The sequence below is a fragment of the Suricata suricatta genome, chromosome 7, assembly GCF_006229205.1.
Source record: "Suricata suricatta isolate VVHF042 chromosome 7, meerkat_22Aug2017_6uvM2_HiC, whole genome shotgun sequence".
Lineage (NCBI taxonomy): Eukaryota > Metazoa > Chordata > Mammalia > Carnivora > Herpestidae > Suricata > Suricata suricatta.
This window is the reverse complement of record NC_043706.1, coordinates 113,727,938-113,747,045: the sequence shown is the minus strand read 5'-3', so window position 1 is coordinate 113,747,045 and position 19,108 is coordinate 113,727,938. Positions and strand designations below refer to the sequence as shown.

At 38.6% G+C, this 19,108-nt stretch overlaps 1 protein-coding gene across 3 annotated transcripts in view; it reads left to right on the top strand.

The window, feature by feature from the left end:
* The first annotated feature begins 5,737 nt into the window (after window positions 1–5,737).
* Window positions 5,738–19,108, top strand: part of MED23 (mediator complex subunit 23) — a 42,781-nt gene continuing 29,410 nt past the window's right edge. Inside the window, exons 1-11 of one of the 3 annotated variants that reach the window (XM_029943657.1) lie at window positions 5,738–5,958; window positions 6,292–6,323; window positions 6,484–6,571; window positions 9,090–9,214; window positions 10,215–10,326; window positions 11,743–11,841; window positions 12,445–12,546; window positions 12,972–13,041; window positions 14,451–14,563; window positions 16,038–16,133; window positions 16,676–16,693. In XM_029943657.1, the coding sequence (XP_029799517.1) occupies window positions 5,911–5,958; window positions 6,292–6,323; window positions 6,484–6,571; window positions 9,090–9,214; window positions 10,215–10,326; window positions 11,743–11,841; window positions 12,445–12,546; window positions 12,972–13,041; window positions 14,451–14,563; window positions 16,038–16,133; window positions 16,676–16,693 (903 nt within the window). In that variant the 5' untranslated portion in view covers window positions 5,738–5,910. The remainder of the gene's footprint in view (window positions 5,959–6,291; window positions 6,324–6,483; window positions 6,572–9,089; window positions 9,215–10,214; window positions 10,327–11,742; window positions 11,842–12,444; window positions 12,547–12,971; window positions 13,042–14,450; window positions 14,564–16,037; window positions 16,134–16,675; window positions 16,694–19,108) is intronic. The other 2 variants (XM_029943658.1, XM_029943659.1) reach the window with 2 other exon arrangements.

The window sequence follows — 19,108 nt, the reverse complement described above, 5'->3', positions numbered from 1 at the left end:
TTCCCTCTCATTGCCATGTAGTACTCCATTGTGTATATATGCCACATCTTCTTGATCCACTCATCAGGTGATGGGCATTTAGGCTTGTTCCATGTTTTGGCTATTGTTGACATTGCTGCTATGAACATTGGGGTACATGTGTTCCGATGCATCAGCATTTCTCTATCTCTTGGGTAAATAAATCCCTAGCAGGGCTATTGAATCTAACATTTAAAAAAAAAAAAAAACTTTTTAACATTTATTTTATTTTATTTTATTTTATTTTTTGAGAGAAAGAGAGAGAGACACAGAGCACGAGCAGGGATTGGTCAGAGAGAGAGGGAGACACAGAATCTGAAGCAGGCTCCAAACTCTGATCTGTCAGCACAGAGCCTGACACAGGTCTCGAACCCATGAACTGTGAGATTATGACCTGAGCTGAAGTTGGCCGCTTAACCGCCTGAGCCACTTAGCCGCCCCGAAATCTAACATCTTTTCAGGCTCTGGAGATTGGGATATGGACATCCTTGGGAGGCAATTATTTTGCTCATCAGAGGCAAAAATACTTCCATACTTTGTCCTGATGCGCACAAACACCTATCTATACAGAGAGTGGTTAACATTTCCTTTCTTCTCCTCCTCCCTCCTTCCCTTCTTCCCTCTTCCCCTCTCAGGCTTTCTCCCTTCTTTCCTCCCTTCTTTCCTTCCCAACGAATGTGGAATTGTGGCGTGTATAGTTAAAAAGAGCAGTCATCAAGATTATCCTCACTTTTGAAACCCATTCCAAGTTTGGGGTCCCTAAGACAACACTTAGGTTTGATAATTTTCTAGAGAGACTCATGTTATGCCCATGGGGATGGTTTATTATAACTAAAAGATATAGATGGAAATCAGCCAAGGAGAAAAGGCACATACACAGAGTCCAGGGAAGTTCCAGTCATTCTTCCTCCTTGAAGCCATTTGTCTGAGTGAGTGAGTGAGTGAGTGAGTGAGTAACTATGACTATATGTGTAGACTCAGGTCACTCAGAAAGATTGACACAGACGCTTAACAGACTCTTCCAGTCTTCATGTCATCTCCATTCCATGTGAAAACCCCATCTCTAGCCTTCGCAGTGGGGAGATTGTTCTCATGTTAGTTAACTTCACTTCTCACTCTAGAATCTAGAAAAACAGGCTTCCAGAATCCTTGCTCTGTAGTGAAGTGGAACCACTAACATCATCTACCCTGCTCCTGTCAACCATGTGCAATGATTCATTCCCCAGAACTTGGTTAACGTTGCCCTCCTCAAAAACCACTGACCCCTAATTCCTCACCGATGGGATTTTTATGGTTAAGTTAATGGGGTTTTCATTTCATTGATAACTGTATTAGATAATTTATCTGATTGGACCTGGGACCCAGCCTACTCTTCACACTTTCCTTTACCATCTCAATATTCTTTCATCATTCATTCATTCATTCATTTTATGACATTACAATTTGGAATAGAAAACATGAAGGTACAGATGATGTCCTTATGTTGCTCACAGGTTGATGAGGTATTCTTCCTCTCTACTCCTACCCTCCAAAGGCCCTCACCTACATCATCTTTACCCTCAACATGTAGGGTTTCCAACTCCCCATTACATTTGCTATCTCCATTCCTTAGGGATGTAGGGTACCCCCAAGACTCTCAAATCTAGCCCAGTATTTCTTCTAAACCATATGCTTCCCCTCGCCCATCTTTTTGTCTTTCTAATAATTTACAAACCCAAAACAGTCATCTCATTAGCTGCTGACTCAGACTACTCACTGTGGCTTTCAGGGTCCTCCAGTTCTGAAAGGTGTGTACCCTAGCCTCATCCCCTGAGGTGATCCAACTGTTTATCTTGGGTCCAGCACTAACAATGACCTGAATGTACCAGGTTTTTCCAGAGACATCCTGGGTATTCTCAGTCTGTTCCAGTCCTGCTGGCCACCTTTGTTTCCACTTCTGCCCTTCCTTGTTTCCTGAATTTTTGACTTAATTCCCATTCCCAGCACCAAGCCTCCACCTTGAACCAATCTAGTTGCACTGGTTTGACCATTAGCACACTTCCTTAGGTGGAGTTTTATGTTTCACACTTTGGTTCAGTTTTCAGCTGCTCTAGGTAATTTCCTTCTTCCTGAAGGCTTGGTCATCTTTGAGAAAAACTAAGACAGTTGCTACGTTACTCCTTCAAGCATATCTCCAACAAGTCCTTTCCTTGTATGCTTTTTTCCCCCTCTTCTAGTGAACGCTTAGTGATGTGACATTTTCAGTTAAGGAAATTATATGCCACAGTATAGAAATTTCAAGCTAAGGATTTAGAGTAATATTTTAACTGAATGAACTGACTCTTGCCTTTGACGTACAGAATTAACAAAATCACACTGTCACTGAGGGCAGTTATCATTAAATACTGTTGAAAAAAATAACAGAAGACCTAAGTAAATGGAGAGATCTACTACATTTGTGGACTAAAAGACTCATATTGTTTAGGTATCCATTATCCCCAAATTATTCTATAGATTCAGTTTAATCCCAATAAAAATCTTAGTATTTTTGTAGTGAAATTGAGAAGCTGATTCTAGAATTTATATGGAAATGCAGACATAGGGGCACCCGGGAGGCTCAGTTGATTAAGCAATCAACTTGTGGTTTCTGCTCAGATCATGATCCAAGATCATGATCCTGAAATAGAGCTTCACTTTAAGCATGCTAGGCATGGAGCCTGTTTAAGATTTGCTCTCTCTCTCCCTCTGCCCTTCCCCCACTTACATGCATATGCATTCTCTTGCTCTCTTGCTCTCTCTCTCTCTCAAAAATAAATAATAAAAATTTTTTTTTAATTCAGAATGAGAAATGAATGATATATTTGGGACTCCTGGGTGGCTCTGTCCATTGAGTGTCCAACTCTTGATTTAGGTTCAGGTCATGATTCCAGGGTCCTGGGATCCAGCCGTGCCTCAGGCTCCTCACTGAGCATGGAGCCTGCTTAAGATTCTCTCTTTCTCTCTGTTTCTCTCTCTCCCTGCCCACTTTCCCCCATTCTTTCTCTATCTCTCTCTAAACAAAAAAAGAAAAAGAAAAAAAGAAATGAGCAAAGGACCTAGAATAACCAAAATAAGCTAGAAAAAATAATAAAATTGGAGAATTTAGGCTACCCAATTTTGAGAATTGCTAATAACCTACAGCAACTGAGACAATATGATCTTGGCATAACAATTAGAACACTCACACATTTGTAGTATTAGAATATAAAAATGGTAAAAACCAGTTTGGGGAATTGTTTGGCAATTTATTATAAAGTTAAACATATACTTCCCATATGACTCCAAAATTTAGTTCCTAGGCATTTACCCAACAGAAAAGATAACATACATCTCTGTGAAGACTTGTTCAAGAATGTTCATAGCAAAAAAAAAAAAAAAATGTGCCTGGGTGGCTCAGTCGGTTAAGTGCCTGACCTCAACTCAAGTCATGATCTCACAGTTTGTGGGTTCGAGCCCTGCATCAGGCTCTGTGCTGACAGCTCACAGCCTGGAGCCTGCTTGGAATTCTGGGTCTCCCTCTCTCTTTGCTCCTTCCCCACTTGTGCTCTGTCTGTCTCCGTCTCTCAAAAATAAATAAATGTAAAAAAAAAATTTTTAAGAATGTTCATAGAAATTTTATTCATAATATTCAAAAACTGAAAATAATCTGAATGCCTCCCAACAGGTAAATTGGTAAATAATCTGTAATATACTACAAATTGACATACCTGGATGTATCTCAAAATATAAAGTTGTGTGAAAGAAGCCACACAGAAAAGAATATATACTGTGTGATTCCAATTATATAAACTTCAAGAACATGCAAATTACTTCATGGTTATATTAGTTAAAAAGTGTTTGCCTCTAGAGGGGGGTTTGGCTGCAGAGGAACACCAGGAACTTCCTGGTGCGAAAAACATACTCCATCTCTTCACCGAAGTGTCAGTTAAACCAGTGTAAACATTTGTCAAGATTCATTGATCTGTACATGTAAAATTTATGTATCCCATTGTTTATAGATTATACATCAATTGAAGAAATTAATTTTGGGGGAATACATTAAGGTCTAGGAACAGATGGTCAATTTTTATTCAATGGATGGAGCATCAGCAAGCATCTTATAAAAATTAATTTGTATTTGGTTATTAAAAATATAATTCTTTATGGACCATTCTTCCCTTAAAATTTTTTTTTATGTTTATTTATTTTGGAGAGAGACACAGAGTGTGAGTGGGGCAGGGGCAGAGAAAGAGTGAGACACAGAATCTGAAGCAGGCTCTAGGCTCTGAGCTGTCAGCGCAGAACCCGAGGAGGGGCTTGAACTTACAGATCTCAAGATCACGACCTGAGCCGAAGTCTGATGCTTCACCAATGGAGCCACCCTGGCACCCCATCATTCTGCCTTTTTAACTATACAAGCCTTGGCCAATATTAAGATTTCAAGTATTTGCTACGAACACACTGATTTGGAAACAGAATGAAAGCCTGGAAACCTGCCAGATGATAACTGAAGACTGTCTTAGAAGTTTATTTGGAGGTGCCTGGGTGGCTCAGTCAGTTAAGTGTCTGACTCGATTTCAGCTCAGGTCATATTTCAAGGTTCTTGACACCAAGCCCCGCATCTGCTGCGCTGACAGGCTGACAGCAGGAACCTTCTTGGGATTCTCACTCTCCATCCTTCCCCTTGTCTCTGCCCCTCTCCACTGCAAATAAATAAGTTTAGTGCATCTGATTAAAAATAGTCTAAAATAAAATAGTCTATTGAGCACACAAAAAAGAACAACAGATTGTTAGGCTACTTAGATTTTAATAACTCTGGCTCTGTCATTCTTCTAGCTTGGATATTTTAGAAAACTAATTAGTGCATTATGGCTCATTAAGTACCTAACATTGTGTCTAGTACTGAGCAAAGGGTGAACAAGTATTTCATAAATGAAGTACTCTACTATTTATGCACCAAGGTGTTAGACGAAGATAAAGAAGAGACCCTAAATAAGCTTGACTGAGGAGGGCAGGCTTTGAATATGTCAAACTAATGCTTGAAAAAACAAAGTGGTGAGGGGTACACTGCACAGTGCACTTAGCCACTGATCTGACCATGCCAGTAGATCAGCCTTCCTATTTGCCGACGCTTCTCCACCCCGACCCTCACCAAAGAGGCTATGGGTATTCAATAATAGATAATAAATAACATTTATTACTTTAGATTATTCTAACTAAAAATGATAGATATTATTTGATCTAATTAAAAATAAGTAATAATGCATTTATGTATTTTTTTCAGTCTTTTTTTGAAAGCCTGCTATGTGTCATGCACTGTGCAAGGTACTGATGTTACCGTACTTGAGAAGACATGGTCCCTGTCGTCAAGAAAAGTGTGGTTTCAACTCCAGGCTCCAGAAAGTCAGCAGCTGACAGACACCATATCGACTTAGGTTGCAGGAGGAGCACTTCTCGCTGGCTGCCATTCCCTGGGCTCCAAGCTGTTTTCCTTCGCGGCTAAAGCATTAGCCCGAGCAGGAAGCATCTCCCGCTCCAGCCGGGAGGTGAAGACCTGCAGCCTACGATGCCTCGGGGTACTTAGGCTCAAGACTCCACTTGGGGGCGCTCTCGTCCGGCTCGCGGGCCGCCCTTCTCCACGGGCGGAACCATTTGGCTGGGTCCCTGGTTTCTGCCGGTTTCATAATCCGCAAGCACCCGGCACTTCCGGGCTTCCGGACAGGCGCCGGCGGTTTGCCAGGTCTCGGAAAGGATCCTTTCCGCTGAGCGCTGAAGAGAGAAAGCGCCTCCTGCGAGCCGAGGTTTCCGGCGGGCGTCTCCGCCCCCCGGCCCCTAATTCCCGGAGCTCGGGTCTAACCTGGGCCGCGCGCTGGGCGTCCAAGGAAGGCAGGGGCGATGGTACAAATGGAGACGCAACTGCAGAGCATCTTTGAGGACGTGGTGGTGAGTGGAGCCACCAGGGGTTCGGGGCGGTGGCTGGGCGAGGGGGACACTCGGTGGCCGACTCGAGGAACCTGACCCAGGCAACCTGTCTCCCACCTCTCCTTTGTTGTGACACAGTGTATGTCTGCAAGGGTTTAGCGAATCTCCACCTGCTGTCAAATTCAAGGTCTCCTTTGAAATCCACAATACCCTTTGTGACAGGCCAGGCCGGAATTGTTTTTTTGTGCATGTCTCTGATTAAGGTGATCTGTCCTATGTTACATTGTAGTGTTTTTCTCGAAGAGGTCTTTCTTTCTTCTTTGTTTTACATCATTTACTTTTTGTTTTTTACAGAAAACGGAAATTATAGAAGAGGCTTTCCCTGGGTGAGTATACGCTGGCAGATTTGTGTGTTTTTACGTTGAGTGTATTTTTGTAAGATTTTACTTTGGTTTGCCTTGGAGATATAAAAGATCCATAAAATTCTAGTTATGTTGAATTAATGTTTTAGAACTAGTGACAAATAACCTGATTTTTGTCTCTTAGAATGTTTATGGACACCCCTGAAGATGAGAAAACAAAACTAATTAGCTGTTTGGGGGCCTTCAGACAGTTTTGGGGTGGTCTTTCTCAGGTGAGCACTGCATTTTTACGACATTCAACTGATGATTTTCGATGCCTTCTTTTTTTACATTATTTTGATGTTGCCGTTAAGGTCTTTCTGGAAAGGGAGACATAAAATTGTCAACATTTTTTATCTGTATATTCTGGCTTCCATTTGTATTCATCCAGTGAACTGTTACTGAGAGGTCCAGTTGATAACAGCACATTGTGAAATGTCTTTAAAAACCTCCCCCATGTTAGATTATATAAAACCGTTTTCATCCTATTCTGATTTCTTTGGTGCAAGAGAAAAGAGCTGTGGTAGAAGTGTAAAAGATATAAATTTCACTTTCTCAACAAAAGAACTACAAAGTATTGATACAAAGATAACTATGATCAAAGATGCTATAGTATAGATAAAAAATGCCACAGTTGGGGCGCCTGAGTGGCTCAGTCTCTTGAGCACGGGATTCTTGCTTTCTGCTTGGGTTATGACCTCACTCTCCCCATGCCCCCTTCCCCACCCCATCAGGCTCCACCCTGACAGCAGGGAGCCTCCCTGGGATTCTATCTCCCTTTCTCTCTGTGCCCCTCCTCTGCTCTCTGTCTCTCAAAATAAACATTAAAAAAATTTTTTTAGATTCCACAATAAGGGTACTATAATAAGGTACCAAGATATTACAATACAGTTGAGGGAAGGAGCAGTAAAACTTAGTAAGGGAGAACAGTCACCGGAAAATATGTCCTTGAAAAAGACAAAATGTGTATCCTTAAAGAGCTGGTGTTCCAGTTGTGTATTATCTTCTCATGGTGCATTATTCATAGGAAAATGAGAACTGTTTGAATTTAAGCCACTGGGGATAAGACTTGCTACTCAAACGTGGGTTACATAATGGCATATATTCTTCTTTTTTTAATTAGAGGACCCGAGAGGAGGAGAGGAGCAGAGGGATGGAGGGGGAGAAAGAGAGGGAGAGAGAGAGAATATCTTAAGCAGGCTCCCTGCTCAGCACACAGCCTGATGCTGACCTTGATTCCTTGACCCTGACATCATGACCTGAGCTAAAATCCAGAGTTGGACGCCCGACCGACCTAGTGACCCCGGTGCCCTGGCATATGTTCATTTTTTTAAAAATTGTTTTAATTATCTTCTAATAGGTAATATAGTCATGACTCCAAATGCAAAAAGTACCAAAAGGGGGGACCCTATGAATAGTCCGCCTTCTACCTTCCTTAACGTAATCACGTGCTTTTTCATGTCAGCAGCCAGAATCCCCAGTTGGTTGCGTTTTCGAAGTATTTTACACATGCAGAATCCATTTTTAAAGAACATTCGTATACTGTATACTGCTCATGAGTACCTTTCTTCCTCTTCCTGTTAAATTCTGAAAGTAATTCTACATTAATCCGTCGAAGTTACTTTCCTCCAGTAGCATAATGCACTGTGTGGCTGCACCTTCCTTTCTTTAACCAGTCCTCTGCTGAGTGACAGGTAGGTTATTCATTTAGGTTATTTCTCACCTTCTCCGCTTTAAACGATACTAGAAGAACAATATTATGCACAGGACACTGTGCACAATAAATTCCTGAAAATAGTACTGCTAGGTTAGGGGGTATGTCTGTCTGTAATTTTTATATAAATTGCCTAACAGCTTCCCATAAGGGTCATACCAGTTTATTCTCCCCCAGCAAGGGGAGTAAAAGCGTACCTGGTCTCTAGAGCCTCACAGGTGTTAATGAATTTGGTTTTTGATGTTTGCCAGTCTAAACCAGGAAAAATTGTATCTTATCATGGTTTATTTTGCATTTCTCTAATGTTGAACCTTTTTTCAACATATTTTAATCTTTTAATAGTTTATTAAATATTTTATGGGTTAGGGATGGCCTGTGTGTTCAGGAAGTGTATATTCTAATGGGGGAGCCAGGAAGAAGATAGAGATTTCTAAACCAGCATTTTAGTTTCAACAATGGAAGCATGTTTGAGGGGCAGTGGCAGTGCAGAAGAGGAGGACATGTAGGATTCCTAGAAGACAAACTGATGCGGGTACTTTGTTTTGGTGTCGGATTATACAAGTCTAGAAATTTGATATGTCATTGGATTCATAATTAGACTCTTAGGGATGAGATGCACACAGTTCTCATGAGGCTGACTGATATACTGCCTCATACTAGATATTCCCCCCGGGACAGGAATGTTTATTTTTTGCCATTAAGGGCATTGCTTACAGTGTCTTACACAATTTTTGTTAGAGCTTTCTACTCTCCGTGAATATATTAGGAAAATCTTACTCCTTTTGGTGGTCTCATGTAATAAAAAGAGTGGGAATTGAGTCTATAGAATTATATTGATTTTTAAGCATAATGTGACTGAAACACTAAATCTGAATTTTTTCATTTTGTCTTTTTTTTTTTTTAACTGTTTTCATTCATGAATGTTTATAGCGGAGTATTTCATTCATAGTCTCGATGTACCGCCCGGCATATTTGCTATTTGTTAGATATAAACTATTACTTTGGACCTAAAATATAATCATTTTTTAATTTTCCAGGAATCTCATGAACAGTGCATCCAGTGGATTGTTAAATTTATCCATGGCCAGCATAGTCCTAAGAGAATTTCTTTTCTTTATGACTGCTTAGCCATGGCAGTGGAGACCGGCCTCCTGCCACCCAGGTATGTTTGCTGGTAGAGCAATCCGAAGAACTTTTTTTCATTAATGCCTGGAAATTGGTCCAGGTTGTTGTTCTAACAGAGTAAAGGAACGAAAAAGGAAGTTAGGCTCAACAAGTAATCTTTCATAAAACAGGTTTTAGTTTCTGTACATAAATGCTCAAAGGGAGGCAGGCTTTGCCTTTCAGCTCAGGACCTAGGATCACTTCACTTTTCCTGCACAGTGAGCTACCTGAACTCATTGTGGCTTAAAAGAACGATCATCATCTTATTACCACTCATGGTTACAGTGATCGACGGAGCTCAGGAGACAGTTTTTCCCTCAGGATCTTGTGATTGCGATAAGATGGTAGCTATGGCTACAGTTACCACCCAGGTTTCCCCATTCATGGCTGGCCGCTGGTGGTTGACACCTGGCTTCATCTGGGCCTTTCCCTGGGGCCGTCAGCTGGAATCTACCCATGCCCTCTCTGTGTGACCTGGACTTTCTCACGGCTTGATGGCACCCAAGACCAGCATTCAAAAGAAGGCTAGACAGAAGCTACATTACTTTGCCTTGAATGTCATAAGTGTCCCTTTTGCCATAATCTTAGTCCTGCCCAGACTTAGGGGAAGAGAATGTAGATCCTTCTCCTACCTTTTCGCGGGAGGAGTATCAGGGTCACACTCCAAAAGAGCATGTGGGATTGAAAATCTTGTTTCATCCATGTTGGAAAAATACAATCTGCCACAAACTGATAGATAGTAAACATTTAATCTATAGCATTTGGTAGATTTCTTTATAGTAAAAATAGAGCACAGTATTATTGTGTTCTGTTTTGTGTTCTTTCATGCAAGTGAAAAAAAATAACATACTACATACATAATTTTTTAAAGTACGTTTGAAAAGTAATATACCTTTCTGAAAAACACTATGACAGATATCCGGAATACACAGATCTTGGCTGTTAGAGAATTTGAATAATTCTATCATGTAACTGGAATGGGTATTCTTATTTTCTAGGATGGTTTGTGAATCCCTAATAAACTCCGACACACTGGAATGGGAAAGGACGCAGCTTTGGGCCTTAACATTTAAACTAGTTCGGAAAATAATTGGGGGAGTGGATTACAAGGTATTTTTTCCTAATTGTAAACAGTAATCACTTTCAGACATGATTAATTTTTAGTGTGTAGATCTTAATTCCAGAGGGGGGAAATGAAGTAGAAGCATTTACAAAGTCTGTTTTTTGTTGTATTTCCTAAAGGGACTTAAAATTGTTAGTGTTTCCCACAGCTTCTCTGCTCTCCTCCCAATATTCTTAAAAATGCCAGCCCCAATATATATGATGAGTAGGGAAGTCACCAGCAGACTCCGTGCCCTTTCATGTCACAGATCTTACAGTGTTGTGGCCCCTTTCAAATGAAGGAGCACAGAGCAGGGGCGTGTGAAACCATAAAGGGATGTGTAGGCGTCAGCTGATAAAGGGAGCAAAGCCTGTTTCACCTCTACTTTGACCTCCTTTGACCACACGTGCTTCGCCGATCTTCTCTTGACCCAAAATAACGGCAAATACTCTCTCACTGTGTCTCAGAACAGCTCAGGCTCCTTGCTGCAAACACCATTCTCCTTCATTCAGACTACCTCTGTTAATGTCTTTTTTTTTTTTTAATTGCCATTGTCTGACCTTGGGCGCTATATCTGAATTTTTTCTAGTCTGAAATAACAACTACTTAATTATTGATTTGAATCACGATTTAATACAAAATTAATTCTAAGAAACCTTTTTCTCTTTTTCTGTTTTAGTTTTCTCTTTACTTACCCTTACTTTCCTTAGCAGGTTTATATGAAGTTTTTGCTTTCGTATTTGTAGGGTGCCTTATAATTGTTTCTAATTTCTTTTGTGTGTATGTTTTGTCTATCTCACAAGACTGATCACACAGTTGATACTCAATAAAATGCATGTTGAATGAAATTTCTTCTCTATATATCAGATTCTGCTCTGAAATAATGCAACTGGTAATAGATAGGAGGTGATGACCAATCAACAGAATAGCCTTATTGGATAAGTTTGAGTGATTACGTATGTGACGGATGAGAAGGGGGAGTAAAGTTAGAATATGACAAAGGGAGTAAGTAGGAGGGATCACCCGCCAGAAGATTTAACACGGCCCATGTCTCAGAGTATTTTTAAGTTCTATTCACATATACTTCTGTAAGCTCAAACTAAGCTTTTTGGACCCTCGTTGTAATAGAAAGTCTAGTAATGTGAGGGTCCAAAAGCTTAGCAGAGTGTGGAAAGATTTTTATTTGTAAGTGGCTTTGTTCATTCATATTGTAGGACACTCTTTAGAATTCTGTTTTGGAACATGACCCTTCTCTTGGGTTAATGTTAGGGACTTGAATGTTAGGTCTGATTCAGAAAAATTGAAAATGTGACATTGAAGGTAACACTTTTTTCTGAGAATGTGATGTTGAAATCAGTAGGTGTTGTAGCTAGCACAGGGGGCATTGCTTCGTTTTAACCTGTGAGTTTTTTTCTTAATATCAGGGTGTTCGAGATCTCTTAAAAGTCATTCTGGAGAAAATCTTGACAATTCCCAATACGGTGAGCTCAGCTGTCGTACAGCAGCTTCTAGCAGCAAGAGAGGTAAGTTAGGACATGTCTGTAATTCATCGCTTATAACCTAAAAACAAGTCTATTTTTATATAGCTCTGTAGTTTTAAAATATATGGTACTTTGTGGACTGTTCCATTTGGGTACTTCTATAAAAATCACTTCTAGTCTTACTGCTTATTATATTTTTATGATATAATAAAAGTATGTTTTACTTTTATGATGTTTCTAATGAAAAGTTTCAATTAAGTCATGGCTTTTAATTATGAAAACAACAATATAGACAAAGTATTTTCAACTGTTACAAGACCATAGCCTATGGACCACTTAAAAGTCTTTGTGCTTAGTAACTAGGGTTGCAAGAATTGTTATTTTGATCTGTTGCTTTCCTCTTAGAGGCTACCAATATTTAAAGCAATGTTATTTACTAACATCCATTTCGTTGTTCATTAATCTTCATTTTTAGAGATTCTTGGCATGTGAATGAATTATTTTATGCTATAGTTTAAGCTTATTAAATCCACAAAATAATATCTTTGCTTTTAATATCTTTGTTCTTGTTGCCACTGTTGCATTTTAAGGGTTTATCTATGGTACTAATCAAGAACAATAACATTGATCTTTTCTTTTTCTTAGGTTATAGCATATATCTTGGAAAGAAATGCCTGTCTATTACCAGCCTATTTTGCAGTCACAGAGATCAGGAAACTATATCCTGAGGGAAAACTTCCACACTGGGTAAATCTGATATTTTCCAAATTTTAGTCAAAAATAGTTTTATTAATCTAATTTTTGTGTGCTTATTTTTTAAATGGTCACTTTTATCCTGAGATAAAATGTACTTTTTAAAAAATCATTATAATGTGTTTTATTTTTCTGCTATCTTGTTGAGACAGTTTCTATATCATGTGTTAAATATATACCAGCTTCATCAAATAGCTAGGGACATGGTGTTATGATTTGGCTTAATTCAGGGACAGATGAACTGGGAAGTAGTTGTTTGTAAGGAAGTATAAGAAGACTAACGTTTGAGTCATTTTTATATGCCAGGTATTTTATTAAATCTTTATATATTGTCTCATTTTATATAAATGATGGTTATATTCAGAATAGTCTTGATTTCATTTTTATGCTTATTTGTTTTTGTTTTGTGTTGTTTTTAGTTACTTGGAAACTTGGTATCAGACTTTGTGGATACCTTCAGGCCCACAGCAAGGATAAACTCCATTTGTGGTAGGATTATAATTTAAAGTATACTAATTAAGACCTGCATTTTAGTCAACTATTGAACAAAAATTACAGATGTAACTTACACATATCCTGGTGGTTTGTCATTTTGGTAATTCTGTAGAAGCTTCATAATAACCATTTCCTTGTTTTCAGGGACTTTGTGTGCCGAGTGTAGGGAGGAAGAAGCAGTTGTCTGGACTGTGTCTAAGCTTCAGATAGAATCATTCTCGAAGCTGTTTTTCCTGGTGAATAGAAGGAGCTGTTAGTAGAGCTAGTAAAGCACCATGAACCCTACAGGCAACAAGAAGTCTCAACCGATCTGTCCCTCAGTGGCCATAGTATACAAGACTATGAGGCTCTTTCAGCCTGTTCCAATTCACACTTTTGCTCTATACCTCATTTACATTGTTTTCATTTTTTCATGTTTTGTTAGGTTCTCAGAATTTTTAAATTTTTTTTCTTAGATTGTTCTTTCTTTTTGAGAAAGAGCAGGGAAGGGGCAGAGAAAGAGAATCCTAACCAGGCTCCACACACAGCCCTGAGCCTCATGCAGCACTTGATCTCACAACCCTGATATCATGACCTTAGCCAAAATCAAAAGTAGGATGTTTGACTGACTTAGCCACCAGGCACCCCTCAGAATTTTCTTTTAAAAATAATCACGTGATTTGGCAATTTGTGCAGTGCCCAGCAGTATTTGGGTACATAGACCATTATTTAGTCAATGGCCAAGTTTTCTGCACTTCTTGTGAGTCAGGTGCTATTCCAGATGGAATTATAAAAATAAAGCAAGCAGACACTAGGCAGATAATTCTCAGACTTCTAGATTTTGTATCTGAGTGGATATTGGTATCATTAATGAATTCAAGAAGTGGTGCAGATTTGAGAAGCATGATAAGTTCAGTTTAAGATGTGTTAAGCTTGAGGTGCCTATGGAACATCCAAGTGACAATATTCATTAGGCAGTTGGAACATGCTGCATAAAGTTAATCATAGTGACCCTAGACTAGAGATCTGTAACCTTTTTCCATAAAGGGTGATATAGTAAATATTTTAGGCTTTCTGAGCCATTCAATGTGTTAGAACTATGCAGCTCTGTCATTGTAGTGCAAAAGCATAAATCACAGGTGGCAAGCTGCGTCTGGCCCATGGATCATAGTTTGCTCTCTTTCACCTAGATGCTTGGACAAATGCAACATTTTTGAGTTTGGAATGTCTATACAATTGGTCTCCAACCATCTGGACTAAAAAAATCAAAGAAAATTCCCAAAATGTATATCTAACTAAAAGCTTCTTACAATCAGTGTCTGATTCAGCACAGATATTTATTAAATATTCATAGAGTAAATGGAGGACCAGGCATTTCTGTGTTCATATTTACTTACAAACATCTTTTTTGGTAATACATACAGGTCGCTGCAGCCTTTTGCCAGTTGTAAATAACTCGGGAGCCATTTGTAACTCATGGAAATTGGATCCTGCAACTCTTCGTTTTCCTTTGAAAGGCCTCTTGCCATATGATAAGGTATGTTGATAAATATAATGGAACTTTTGATCCATCTAACAGTCGTCATCCTGGATTATTTGATGTGTTGTGCTAAATTATCTCTTCATAGGCTGAAAAAGTACAGTGGTTTGTGGTTTATCATGTCTCCTAGTATCCAACTGTTCCCTGTGGTTTATGATGCTGTAGATGTTTATGCTCCAGTAGACAAAGCACTTAGACTAAGAAAACTGAATCTTTAAGTAGAATCCTTGTTTTTATTCTTCCTTTACAAAGTGAGGACCAAAAATGAATTTGTGTGGTTCTTAAAATTTGAAGAGTAAGCCTCTCCTTTGTCAGACTTTTTATTTTTATTTTTTTGTTTATTTTATTTAACTAATCTCTGTACCCAATGAGGAGCTTGAACTCACAACCCCAAGATCAAGTCACGTACTCTTCTGACTGAGCCACCTTGGCACCCCTACTTTTGTTAGGGTTTTTAAAGAGGGGATGGAGAGGACAGAAGTGAAATGGAGTATTCCCAAAGGAAAAACATCTACAAGTATCAAAAAAACAAAGCATGAGATACAGATAAAACACTATACTGAAATTTGATAGATTCACTGTAGAATCTTGAGGATCGAAATGGTTACAGAACAGGGTAGGGGAAGACTAGATATTTTTCATGTAAATACTTCATGTCAAAAATGGTGTACGGAGTGATTAGGAAACTTGCTCAGAAGTGAGGAGAGTGAATAGTGAAACTAAGATCACAGTTCTGAGCTCTTGGCATGTTAGTCAGAAAACTTTGGAATGAAAGTTTGCTTGAAAAGTGAAAGAGTGGTAAACTACATGGAATTTATAGTTATCATGATAGCAATGATACTGGAAATAGAGGAATATATTATGCACTTACTGTATGCCCAGCACTATGAGAAGTTTTTTGCGATAACCCTTATTCTCAACTATCATCTTAGTGTCTCCATTATACACATGATGAAACTGAGACAGAGTGGGGTAGCAGCTTGACTAAGGCCGCTTGTTTAGGAAATGGTAGAGTCAGTATTTGAACTCAGACAATCTGATTCCTCAGTCTACACTTTTAACCCCTTTACTGTCATTTTCCTCCAAAGTTGGAAGTAGTGTTTATGTTAACACTTGTATGAAAGTGATTGGAAACCACCCTTATTCCTTTGGTTAGATTTCTGAGCAGAAAATCCTTTCCTTACAGTGATGCTTAAGACTGTAATGTAGCTGTAATTGAAGTCATTTCTAAATTTAGCCTCTGTGTGACCTTGGGCAAGTCCCTTCATCACAGTTCTGTCACCTGTCAAATGAGGGATGGGGTCAGATTAACTGTAAGCACTAAAATCCTATGATTTTTTCCCACTAGATTCTGCCTACTGGGTGAAGGTAACAAGTGCCTTTAGTGGATTTTTTTTATCCCAATTTCAAATTATTTGAATTGACATTTACTTTGATCTTGAAGCAATAATTTTTTTTATTTTCTTTAAAGGATCTGTTTGAACCACAGACTGCTTTGTTGAGATATGTATTGGAGCAGCCTTATTCCAGGGATATGGTCTGCAATATGCTAGGTTTAAATAAGCAGGTACTGTACTGTGCTGGAAACCTAGTAAATTCTGCATAGAATCTGCACTATTCTTTTCTCTTTTCTTTGCTAGAGCTAACTGAGCAAAACAGTTAAGAACTATTTGGTGATTTTTTTAAACATCTGGTTTATTAAACAATGTATTGTTCCTATCATTTATATATTGCTTTACAAATGTTTAAATTAAAAAGGAGATATTTTAAAAGTTGGTTTATTTTGCATTGCTTTTTTTTCTATAAGGCCAGTTTCAAGTATACCTTTTGCCAGAGAAACCTACACATGACTTAACCATAATTTTTGACTTTTTTGTTGTTTGGGTGCCTATTTTTATAACCCTTGGTATTTTCAGCATGGCCTGACTGCTGATTTTTTTCCCCCTTTTTTGGTGTATGTTTGTTTTTGGTGGTTTAACATGTGGGAGGGTTTGTGCTGACTCTGGGTTCCTTGAGGCTGGCCTCATAGTCACTGTTTTGTCTTTTCTTTTTTTCTTCCTTTATTTTTGTTCTGTCCTGTCTTGTCCTGCCCATCCTCCAATGCTCTAGACCTTGAACATTGCTCAGGTATGTTCACAACCTTACTGTTGTATTGTGACTAACGATACGCTGGCCGCTTTGTAGCCACTGATTCCATTTAGAGAATACATGTATGGTCGGGGCTTGAAATTGGCAGGACCATGCTGAGACCAAGGCCACTAAAGTGGATTTCTTCTTGGGATATGAGAGTTGTTTTTGGTGGATTGTTTTCGGTTTTGGTTTTTGGTGTTTGTTTTTTTATATTCTTTTTCTTTTTACTTTTTTCTTTTTTTTTTTTTTAACAACAGAGACAACACCTGGCACACAAGAACACCTGTCACTTTTTGATGGGTGGTTTTTCCTTCCCACTCCATTTTACTTTTTTTTTTTTCTTTTTTTAATACTTTAGGGCTAAAGCTTGCCTTGTGGAATTTTCAGAGATGGAAAGATTTGTGGTGGCCTTTATCTTTCCGGATTATTAAAACATAAATAAATAACATCTATAAAAATACTTACGTTGCTTTGCCTTAAAACAAAAAACAAATTAAAAACAAAACAAAAATGAGGAAAAAGCACTTGACTAGAGATACGTTATTTTAAAAGTTGGAGTGGTAAACTTTACACAGGGAAGGTTTTTTTGGAAACATGGGGATTGACTAAGAAATGTCACACTCTTAGGTGACCCCACACCTGCTTGACAAACACCCTTCTTTGTCAGTCTTTGCCGGAAGTGTCCTCCTCCTAGAGTGGGCTCCTTGCAACTGAAGCTCACCTGTGGTGCGAGAAAAACACTGTGGCCAAACTCGATAAACCGAACTCTTATCCAGTCCCAAGTCTGTTCCAGGACTTTTCACCTTTGAGATTTTAAGCAAACTAGTGGTTCCAATTATTTTTGTTAAAATTTTTTGAGCCCAACTTAATATTAAAATAGACCAGCTTTTTGATTTTAAAAAGACGTTCTTGTCCAGGTTATATAAAATAGCGTTCCTGTTTGCAATACTATAGTGAAGGTTGTGCCAGTGCTTCCATTTATAAAGCCCTATTTTTAAGGACATATAGCTTGGCCATAAAACTTGCTCAGTGTTGAAACTTTGCATGCCAAACCTCACCCTAGTAGCAGTATCTTTATTATTTTAAGTTTTTTCTTCTGAAAAATTTACCAAGTTTCCTTGTTCAGACAAGCCTATGTACATGTGAAACTGAACTGCCTCACACTACAGTATCTGACAGTTACTTCACATAATCTGTCAATTTAACATCCTAAATACCAAGTCATTAATTCTGATCAACTTTCACTTGAGTTAGAGGTAAGTATTCAGTCAACTTTGAAAGAATGCTTCATGCTATGTCTTAAAACTAATTTTTGCAATGAACTTTAAGTCATACTTGACTCCATTTTTTTTTTACAGTTTGGCGGATAAATGTACCCACGGTCACTTGAGCTGCGAGTACCTTCCCCCAGATATCCTTAGCTTATCGTTAGCTTTTTTCCCTCGGGATGCAGCTCTTCTCAGACTAGAAGTTGACAAAATTCATAGAAGAGTATTTCTGATTTGATTATTTTAATAACAAGTTTCAACCTAAAAAAAGTTTATGACTAAGACATAAATCCGTAAAAAATAAAGTTTATAATGGAAATGCTGACAGAACATTATTAGTATCGGTCCCACTGTAAACATTGTCAAAAGTTCACAATTCATCAGTAATTGTTTTGGTACCAAACTCTGTAGTGAATGGACTTGTAGATGGAAGATATATGCTGAATAGACTTGATATATTATTTTTACCACCTGGAAAGTAGAGCAGACGATGAGAATACAAAGTATAAAGCATATGATTAAGAATAAACAAGTTATCTTGTCACATCTTTTATCATTACAGAACTATATCCTGCACTATACTTTCTTGTCCTTTCTCTAGCAATGCAATAATTTACTTAAAGCTTGAAACTCTTTAAGAGCTGTCCATATTGCATTTTCCAGTAGGAATTGGGCTATATTTTATCCTAAAGTTGGTCACAAAGAGTCATAAATAGCCCAGTTCAGTGACCAGCAAGGTGGAGTGTTCACAGTGGAAGAATCCTGTTTTATATGTTTATACAGCTTCGTGTTCTTTCTGCCCAATAAGAACATTATAAAACAGACACACCCCTCCGGCTCTTATGTGGTGGTGTGTGAACTCTGGCTGCCCTGAAACAGGGATAGACTAATCACTCAATTATCTTTGAAAGGCACCATTGAAAGTGGGATTAACTGGCATAGGGCTGATTGGCAGAGAATATGATAAATGACATACAAAGGGATTTTTCTTCCCAACTTGCCCTGAGTAGGTATTGCTCTAAAATTGATTTCTAGCACTGAAATAATGATTTGAAATGAACTTAAGTCCACCTAAGTGCAATATGTTAAAATTTTACCACAAAAGCAGTACCAGAACTGTTAACATCAAAAGTGTCAGGGGCCA